Here is a 10,570-nt window from a genome sequence, read left to right as displayed (position 1 = left end):
GAAAGACAATGCAAATTTTGGCAACAAAAAAACCCCAAATGTTAGGAATCGCTTCACGCTCATCAACACGCTCGTTCACAGGCTTCAAACCGTGAAGGCCGGATAAGCTCATCTATTCCGTGAAGTTCTAGAGTTGATCGTGCGCAGATTTCTGTAAATGTCTAAGGGTGCTTTATACATGTAAATTATTATTATTACACGGCACTGCGTCACCAAAGTGGAGAGTGAACGCGACATCCAGCACACTCCAAGTGCAGAACGCCAACAAGCATACCTTGTGTGTGGACTATACCCGTCTGAAGCACGGCACATTCGTGGGAAAATGTTGACACCGATGGCCAGGGCCGGATTAAGGTTTTTGAAGGACCCCAGGCACTTCTGTTTCGTAGGCCTTCGCTGATAGCTTTCTGCAGTTGCTACTGCTGCCTCCATGTTACCACTACATCTGTCTCGGCCTCGCTATGCGCTGCATTACACCACTATCCGAGTAGTTAACCTCGCATTCAATAAACCTTCAGAGCCAGGGTGAACATCCGATTCCAACGTATTTAATGAATAGAACGAGGTAAACCTGATGGGAAAACACAGCACAAAATACAGCATCTGTTAATACTTGCAATATCAATACAATTGTAGTGGCGTGGAATGAGTCACTGGAGCGCGTGCCACTGGGAGATTGGTAGACAATAGAATTAGGGGTAACAGCCCGTTCTACCAGTTGCACCTGCGGGCAAGGCACGGAGCAATCTGGGGGATCCAGAGAGGTGCGGGCCGAGGGCGGATCCTGGCCACGCTGGGCGGGATGTAAGGCGAGCTCCGACTCACAGTCGGGGCTGCTGCGATCTGGAGTGGAACTCCTCATGCCGTCGTGATCTTCACCCCCTTCAAGCTGGGGGTCTGGCAGCATGTTGGCTGTCCCGACCCGGTGGGTGGTTATCCCCTAAAGGCTGTGAAGGCCGGAAGAAAAGAGAGTACCTCTTACGAGTGTCTGTGAATTAGTACACTCCACAATGAATGAATACTGCAGCATCATAACATTGTCTTAGATAACATGAATCTCAATAATAGGTCCTGGATGGACCAGGCACCTTCATTAGCACTGAATACCTATACAACAAGAGAATAAGCTACTGTGTTAAATAATGTCACTTTGTATAATCACCATACTGCAGCCCAAATGTTCAGCGCTGCACTTAACAAAGACTGTGGATGAAATACTTCTTCATCCTTGCTCTCAAGAACGCATTAAAGTTACATGGGTACAAGTCTGGCTCAGCTTATCCAACTACAAATAACATTCACAATAATGCAAGTGGCAGGTTTTGTTGTTAACTAGGCCTCATATTTATCAAAACAATTTCACAGCATTATAAAGGCAATCCTACCTAACATAGCAGCATCCCCAGTATTATAAGAACATAAACGAACCTACAATGTTTCTTAAAGTCCCATAATGAACAGATGCACCTGTCTTCACTGTGATGCTAATTGTGCCTCAATGTTGTACTCTTTGTAATGGCTGACACCCCTGCCTTGCCTCGTGGCTTCGAGACCCTTAACTCCTTACTTCCTGATCACGTGACCAAACTCAACACTATATCAGGAAGTTCCTGTGTAAACACCCCCCCCCCCCCCCATATCAGAACAACAGCCGCTGGTTACTCGCTTGTTTCACGCAGATTTCGTCTTGCCGCTGGACAGACATCGTTACTGCTGATGCGTTCATTATTTAGTCTGTTGCCGTAATTCGATGGGAGCGCGCTGCGTGCCTATCCTTGCTCTATAAATATATTTATTCGAGAAGATATCTTGGGTTACATTTTTTTTATAATACAAAATAAAACATGGTCAAATGTGTTTTTTTACGTAGGCCCTTTAGTTTTCATAGGCCCTACTGCGCCTATTGGATAATACGGCCCTGCTGATGCCAAATGGCCTGATGGAATACGTGAAGGTGGGGGAGCAATTGTGCACTGCATGCATCGTGTATGTGCATGGTGGCCAGTTCCACGTGCTGATCGCATCGTAAGCCTGCGGCCTGGTATGGCATCGATTGGAGGCCGCCATGCAGATTCATCATGGGAATCAATTTACAGTCGGGGACAAGAGTGAATTTACACGGTAATTACAGGTGCATCCACCACTACTGAACTGTATTGTGTCACCTGTTCAAGAAATATTAATTCTGTATAAATAAATTACATATCTCCTTAAATCACTGCAGCGGCAGCAAAAGTTACGCGATGAGTTGGAAAATTATTATTTAGTTAAGCACGTTTAGCGATTTAAGAAAGTCGGCGGCAATGATTAGCGACGATCGATCGTGCGTTCGGAAAACGTTGAAACAGTCGGCTTCACGCTCCTCCCGAGGGGGGGGGGGGCCCTCTCTAAAGAGGCGACGACGCTGCCAACGACGACGCAGACGCCGGTGAGAACGCCGCCAAGTCACTCGGCGTCCCTCGTCAGCCCGGAGGGAGCGAGCCCGCCTTGGTGGAGCGCCCTCCCGGTTAGCACGGTTGGCTACGTATGGTGCGTATGAAGTTCAACGTAGTCCAGAGGAGCTTCCGCTCATCGCGGTCACGGGCCGCTTCCAAGAGACCACTCGGCTGACGCGTCCGAGCGACGGTCTCGTGGACGCGCCTCGTCAGAAACCCCCCCCCCCCCCAAAACTTCCTTTCAGCGGACGCTTTTAATTCCACTGAGTAGCGTGCAAAAACCACGAGGGGCCATGGCGTTTGCCTCCCTGGTGCGTGAGGTCGGGCGGGTGGGCGGGGTGCGATGACGCGAAACGAGCGCCATGCGCGACGCCGATCTCCCAAGCCGCGTGTCGGAGGCGGTGGTGGTGGTGACCGGCGGCGGCGGTGGTGGTGACCGGCGCTGCCGTATCCGAAGGGCGGCGGCGTCGTCTCGGCGACGTCACGAAGCGTTCTCTGGCCGGGAGGCCGGCGCGCGATTCTTCCAGCGGCGGACGGCGACGGCGCTGGCGGCGGCGACGAGCACCGCCGCTGCCGCGAGCAGCAGCAGCAGCAGCCACTGCGCCGCCGCGGCCGCTCGCTCGCTCACCTCCATCCCCAGGAAGGTGGAGACGGGCGCCGCGCCGTAGCCGCCGTCTGAAACGCAACGACGGCGCCGCGTGAGCCTCCGTGCCCGGCCCCCCGTTGCCGTCCTCCAGCGCGGTCGTTCTCAACCTTTTACTTGGCTACTGCCCCCTCCCACCTTGTTGACGTTTGTTTCACCCGAGCACCACCCTCCTTGCCTGACCTCGCATGGCTCTGAGAAATAAATGTATGAATAATGAACGCCAATATTTTCACCAATTCTCCGTTTTGTGAGGTATCCAAACTAGCTCGTAACTGCAAGCGAATGCAAAACATGCAGCGGACGCTCTGTGATGCGTGACGTAATTATGCTGCTAACCCCAGAGCGATAAATGCTCTGATGCGTGTGGCATTGTCTTTGAAGTGTTCACATTTTGGCGTTGTTCTCTGGTCTGACACTGGTAGTGAGGCTACAAAAGGCTAACACTGGTGAGACGAGGCCCTCTCTGGTGTAGGCCAATCAGTTGAAAGACAATGCATTTATTATCAGAGCATGTTTGTCTGCATGTTCACCACAAGTACGTGTGGTTAATGCAGACTTGATTCCTTGCAAAAGGTATCTGTGTGGTATTTTAACATCTTAACTACTGCTTCATTGCCAGAAAAAGTAAACCCTTTTCTTATTTATCATCATAACAAGAATATCATATTTTTTCCGAATTCGGTGTAAAAAAAAAACTCAATATATCAAGAGCCGTATTGCACGTGAATAACGTCACGAATCAGTCCTTTAAAGGGCCAAAAGCTATTTGCAAAAGGTATTTATTTGGTGTTTGAACATCTTAAAAGCCTGTTTTATTTCCAGAAAAGGTAAAACCTATTCTTATTTTTTTTATATCTTGATTTGAAGCTTTCGTGCCTGCAGGAATCCATACTCTTTGATTCTTTCGGTAAAGTCATGTAGGTAGTAATATATTATTATTTTTCATACTTTGAAACTGGCAAAAAGGTCCCATGATATGACATAATTAGGTTGTGCTCACTGGTTTCGCTTGGAAACCCGCATTGTTTACTGTCAGTGGGTTTAGAAAGGTCTTTTATATCGTTCTAGGTTACCATATGGATTTAAATTTCATCGCAGTTATTTTACATTGCCAAATTCATACATAATTATTCACCAATGACTCTCCCTGCACGACACAATTTCACACATTTATAAATCTCCTCCCGTACCCTCCTGGGGGGACATTGCCACGTTGGTACCCCCCCCCCCCCCAGGGGTCCGCGTTCGCCCGATAGAGAACGGCTGCTCGAGCAAAGCGCGTCGGGGCTTGGCGGAACCGCCGACAGAATCGCTGCGACGAGGAGACCGGTGGACCTGGTGGGGGGGGGGGGGGGGGCAGCGGGGTTGTCGCGACCACTCACACGGGCGCCAGTCGTAGCTCGGCCAGCCCACGACGTCCCCGTGCTCCCCGTTGTGGCGACGCAGCCACAGCAGCAGCGGCTCGAAGTAGCGCAGGAGGGCGGCCGCGGACATGGAGCGGTTCCCCGTGAGCACCTCCAGGGCGTCCTGCCAGGGGCGGCTCGCGCCCAGCCGCATCGCCTCGCTACACGTGGGGGAGACGCACGCACGCGCAATTGTGATGATGAAAAATCATAACCCCAAAACTATCTCTGAATTTACAACTTGGCCCGAATTGTTCTCACGCCTTAGGAATTCGGCGATGGTGATTTAGCACGCCCCGGTGGTGAGCAACAGTTGGAGATGCAATTCCACGTGATTTGGCTCTTTAAATTGCTTTGTTGTTGATGCGCCGCCTTTCACATTGTTTTTGGGGCCTCTGTGTGAGGTTACATTTTCCACGGCGCCGGTGTTTGTGGCCACAGAATGCACACAGGAAGAGAGGCTTTTGTTTTCCACTCGTGTATCTCGTTGCTCGTGCGGATGCGGTCAAGCGCCGTCCATTGTTTCTGTGGGAAGATCTAAGCTGAGCAGCGTTAACCGTGGACTCGCCGGGAGGAATGGGGCGTCGTTTACGTACACACGCACGTACGTTGAACTTCTTTCGCACCGTACGTAGCCAACGGTGCGAATCGGAGGTGAGGGGGAAGGACAACAAACTATGGATCTCTGTGTGAGTCTATGGGTCTCTGTGTGAGTCTATGGGTCTCTGTGTGACTCTATGGGTCTCTGTGTGAGTCTATGGATATCTGTGTGAGGCTATGGGTCTCTGTGTGAGTCTATGTATTTATGTATGTTGAACTTCTTTCGCACCGTACGTAGCCAACCGTGCTAATCCAGAGGTGTACCACACATTCGGCGTTGACAAAACCCTCCCCGTTCATCAACAACGGCGAACAGTTCGTTGGTGTGAACTTTAATTCGCAGCCCTCTCGATCCACTTTTGAACGAGGGCCTATCTCCTCTCTCTCCCTCTCCACGTTGTGTCGGTCAAAGAGGTTGTTTGGCCATCACAATCGGAATCTTTGTTTATCCTTTGAGAAATCCGACGAGCTATGAAGCTAACTTGTCACAGACGGTCCAGTAGGGGCAGGCTAAAAAGTTACAACAAACAGAGAATACAAACAACGATGGGAGTGCAAAGTATAGGAAATGTAAGCAAATCACTCTAAATAAATAAAACAGATAAAGTATATCAGTACACATTGCATACTACACCAATTCCTAAGCTTGGGCAAGGCAGCAATAGCAAAAACAGTTCCAGACCACGCCAAGACAACGCAGAGTCCCTCAATAAAATTGCACGTTAATTTTGAAACTATCGATACACGGGTAAGGATGAAAGTTACAAATCACATTTGAACTTCACCATGCTGGCCCATGTGCCTCTGGAGACGGGTGGCAATGTTCAATATGAGTAACTGGCCTGTGAGACGGGGCTGGGTGTCCTTGAAACTAAACTAAACTATTTATTTTACCAGGTAAGGCCCACCACTGAGCTATGTAGCTATTTTTCAGAAGCGACCTGGCCACAAATGATAGCTCAACAACGTGGCTTATCGTGTGGACCTTTATAGCAGCCAAATACCCAGAGAAAAACCCACGCGACCACGGGACGAACATGCAAACTCCAAATATACAGGCGTCAGGGTTGGGATCAAACCCACGACTTCCTGTGTACCAAGCGAGGTAGTTAACATCTCGCCACCGTGGCACCCAACTGGGCTGTGAGACAGGGCTCGGTTTATTTCACACTTGAGGTCGGTGTGAACTGCAGAGGGGAACAGACAAGGCGACCGGGACAGCAATGTGAAGCGTGCGGTGTGTGTGGGGCGTGAGGGATGATGATGATGATGACAATGACGACGCACGCTAGCAGGCTGCCCGCCTCCGTGGAGCCGTAGATGTCGCACGTGTGCAGCGGCCCCGTGTGCCCCGCGCGGAGGCACAGCGCCTCGTGGATCTGGAACTGGAGGATGTAGCTCACGAAGTACCTGCAGCCACGGCAGAGCGACGCGCTCGATCGGGACACTCGCTCGGGACGCCGCTAGCTCACTGGCTCCGGACGCTCGCTCGCTCACTCGGGACATGGCTCAGGGCACTCGTTCAGGACGCTCGCTCGCTCACTCGGGACGTTGTTCCCCTGAACAATTTCTCACTCGCTCGGGATGCTCGCAACGCTCGCTCGGGACGCTCTCTCAGGAAGCTCACTCGCTAACTCGCTCGCTCGGGACGTTGCTCAGGGCACTCGTTCGGAACAATTTCTCACTCGCTCACTCGCTCGGGATGCTCGCAACGCTCGGGACGCTCGCTCACTCGGGACACTCTCTCAGGAAGCTCACTCGCTCACTCGCTCGCTCCCTGGGCGGCGCTCCCACTCGTGTTTTTTTTTTGCTATCGGCTTCAGGGTCAGGAAGACTAAAAAAAATCTATTGGGACGTCTCGCAGCGAGCAGTGCATCCCAGAACTACTCAGGAAGTAATTTAAGCGACCTCATGTCCTCACTCGAGGCACAATGTTTAAATGCCACCACAAGATTGCTCATCCCATGTCAATCAAACTAAACATGTTTAATCTAATATGATAATTTTGTGTTTTGGTGCAATCATTGGTAACTGGACCGAGAACATTAATTCAACTCACTGGGAACTCGGTTCAGGCATGGGTGGCTGGCTCGCACTGAAGATCTCAGCAGTCTCAGCCCAGTGCTCTGATACGGCCATTATGGGCCCCCGAACCATCTTGCTACCTCGGGTTCACACTTATTAATGCCTTGATGGACTTTACAGCCACACGCATGGTCCCATACCACCACAGCGCGGTATTGATAACACGGACGCACTTAACTGTATAAAATCTCACTTGGAATAGCACCAAATTATGTGAGTAGCATTTTACTGGCCTGACCATCCGTGTGTTAACCCTACTTCTCGCGCTCCATGAAGCCCGCTTGCGGACCAGGTGTGTGTCCGTGTGTGTGAGTGGATGTGAAGGTGACCTGATGTAGGGCACGCAAGATGGCACGTGGAACTTGGCCCCAGGGTCAAAGTCGGCTTCCGTGCGGGGTACAGGTGGACACACGCCCTGCAGCTTCAGTCTGTCGGCACAAACCACGAAGTCACCCTTGCCGCCCTTGGCGCCCTCGCCACCACATTGCCCGCACCACCACCGTCATGGAAGGATCGCTGATCTACTGCAAGTGAACTGCAGGCTTCAGTACAGATATTCCGCGATTGAAACTGCCTCTTTGATCCGTCGGGCATTTGCACTGAACTCTAAGAGTCCCATTCGTGCTGTAGTACGGCTCGATTATATCAAAGAGGCATCGATGCCGTACTGGAACGATCCCGAGGAAGCCTCAGTCTGGCTGCAGTGCCAACGTGTGCTCGTGCATTTATGAAAATACGCGAACGCCACGAACACATCTTGCCCCGCGCGGCGACGTCACAGCCGCACGGCTCATCGGCTCCTCGGCAGCTCGACAGCCGAGACCGGGGGACGCGGCGTCGCGCTCCTATCCCGCGCTGGCACGTGGCCTCCCCCCACCCCCCCCCCCCCACCTGTGCTCCCACCACGCCTGGTTGTACTGCTCGGGCGAGACGCGTCCGTCGAACACCTTCCAGCGCCACTGGTCGATGAGGAATCCGAACGGCAGGAAGGCCACCTTGTCCAGGGCCATGCTCATCAGGAAGTTGATGTCGCTCTCTGCTCGCGCGCACAGCGCAATGGCGGTTTAAAAAGCGGCCTCCACCGCGTCGATCGCCGCGAGCCACGGGGGTCACGCGAGTCGCGCTCCGTGAGCGCCCAGCGCCCGCTCTGAACTGTATGCCTTTTGGCGTCCTCTGGTCTAGCACCAATTGAGACGAGGCTCAAAAGAAAGCCGTCTCTGGTGTGGACCAATCAGTTTCAAGGACAATATTACCAGAGTGTGTTTTTTGTTTGCATTTTGACCACAAGTGTTGTGGTTCATGCACACATGGTTCCTTATTACTGACCTAAAAATATATGTCTTTTATTCAGAAGCGACCTGGCTATCACAAATGACAACTCGACGAAGTGACCAATCGCGGTGGATATTTATAGCAGCCAAATACTCGAAAAGCGTGCTGTCGATTCTAAATGTGCGAGGAAAAAACAGGAGGGCCCGGAGAAAAATCCACGAGACCACGAGGAGAACATGCAAACAGCAGGCGTCAGGGTCGGGATCGAACTCACGATCTCCTGTATACAAGTCAAGGCAGTTAACATCTCGTCACCGTGGCGCCCCACTCTCCTCGAATCTCCAAGGCTCAACAGAGTCGATCGTGAGCAGCGCTTGGATGAGCGACCATGATCACACGCCCAGTTGTCATCGGCGTGGCTATGCGGCCAGCAGGGGTCGTGCAGCAAAATCCACTGTTGTACTGTACTTATAAGCTATCCGTCTATGCCCCCGGGCCTTAAACCAACCCGCAGTGACCGGTGTGGCGAAGTACGGTCAAGTGACCCCCCACAACACCTCGCGGCGAGGGCAGACCTTCATCCACCAGTGGATTGACAAAAGGGTTGCGGAGGGACGGACGGACGGCCTTTGACGCTCACCGTAACTCTCTTCGGCCTGCTCCAGCAGCCCGATCTTCTGAAGGTGACGCGGCGTGGCCACGGACAGCGCCATGACGTCGCCGATGGCCTCGTGGAAGCCCGGGTTGGCGCCGTCGCGGAACGGCACGGGCTGCTCCTTGTACTGCAGGAAGTACTGCACGTGGCCCATCTCGTGGTGCGCCGTCACCAGGTCGTCCATCGTCTGCACCGTGCACTGCTTGATCCTGCGCGCCAGGCCAGGACGCGCGGGTGTGGCGGGCGTGTCGCGTGCCCCCGCGTGGGCCGTTCACGCAGGTGACCAACAAGCGCGATTTGAGAGCCTGATTCACACTTGTTGTTATCCGTGTCCCTGTGGTGCCTGGCCCACCGCTCTCCTCCAATCCCCTCCGTCACCCAGAGCAATCAAGAGCCACGGTCGGAATGTCACAGGAGATGTCACAGGGGATGTCACAGGGAACGCCACAGGGGATGTGACTAAAAAATGATGAAATGTCACAGGAGATGTCACAGGGGATGTCACAAGGGATGTCACGGGAAGTGACGGAATGTCAAAGGAGATGTCACAGGGGATGTCACATGGGATGAAGAGGACATGACAGCGAGCACAGGGCTGTGTCGGCTCACCTGAAGTCCTTGCGGTTGTGGAAGTTCCAGGCGGAGGCGTGGCACACCACCTTGCGCCCGTCCGCGGGCTTCTCCAGCATCGACTTATTCCAGAACTCCGGGGGCATCGGGATCATCCCCAGGGATCGGAAGAAGTGGTCCGACTCCTGGAACATCCGCAGGGGCGTCCAATTCTGCACCCGGTGAACCAAGCGGTGGTGAGGGGGGAGGGGGAGGCAGCCGTTCTTTCTGGACGACTCGACCATTGAGGAAAGATGATAATTGTTTTTTTACCCTTTTATCTGGCAACAAAACTGACACCTTTTTTACAAGGAGTCATGTTTGCATTGACCACAATACCTGTGTAGAGGTGTAATTGTGTATGGGCGCGGATGGCTAACAAACACAAGGGGCGTGGTTAGGGCCGTACACAGAGGAGGTGCTCACACCGACGTCCGCACCTGCATCCCCCACGGGCCCCTCCCAGGGGCCGAGTACCATAAAAGGTGGTGAGCCGGAGGGCTCGAGGTCGAGTATCAGCTTAAACCAGCGAAGACTGAAGACCAGCTAGAATAGGCCCCGGAGCTCCCCTGGCTCGCTGTCCTTGTCAGGGCCGACCAGGGCAAGCCGGTGGCGTGGCCCCGAGAGCCCAGACTGACGTTCTTATAAGAGCCGGTCTGGAGACTCAGGGTGCCGGGATCCCAGCTTGACCAGGGCTGGGATAGGTAGCCTCCCCTAGCTCCGTAGTGGAGGACTTGGGCTTAGGTTAGCGGGGTTAGATGTTGTGTCTCCCTGTTAGCCGAGTGAAGGGGACGATACCCCCTTAAGTACTGTGTGTACCCGTTACTGTGCACAAGTTGGTGTTAATAAATAAGTGTGCCTCCGA

General features: G+C 53.0%; 1 protein-coding gene across 1 annotated transcript in view; it reads right to left on the bottom strand.

Annotated features, from left to right (window-relative positions):
* Positions 1-650: 650 nt before the first annotated feature.
* The window catches only part of LOC144729025 (angiotensin-converting enzyme-like), a 59,262-nt gene continuing 49,342 nt past the window's right edge, over positions 651-10,570 (bottom strand). The window contains exons 19-26 of the mRNA XM_078608857.1: positions 9,706-9,878; positions 9,082-9,305; positions 8,061-8,205; positions 7,499-7,597; positions 6,372-6,494; positions 4,464-4,645; positions 3,064-3,110; positions 651-668 (exon numbers count right to left, since the gene is read on the bottom strand). Of these exons, the coding sequence (XP_078464983.1) occupies positions 651-668; positions 3,064-3,110; positions 4,464-4,645; positions 6,372-6,494; positions 7,499-7,597; positions 8,061-8,205; positions 9,082-9,305; positions 9,706-9,878 (1,011 nt within the window). The remainder of the gene's footprint in view (positions 669-3,063; positions 3,111-4,463; positions 4,646-6,371; positions 6,495-7,498; positions 7,598-8,060; positions 8,206-9,081; positions 9,306-9,705; positions 9,879-10,570) is intronic.

This window comes from Lampetra planeri, chromosome 31 (assembly GCF_965212315.1).
Source record: "Lampetra planeri chromosome 31, kcLamPlan1.2.h2, whole genome shotgun sequence".
Classification (NCBI taxonomy): Eukaryota; Metazoa; Chordata; class Hyperoartia; order Petromyzontiformes; family Petromyzontidae; genus Lampetra; species Lampetra planeri.
This window is presented reverse-complemented; position numbering and strand designations above follow the sequence as displayed.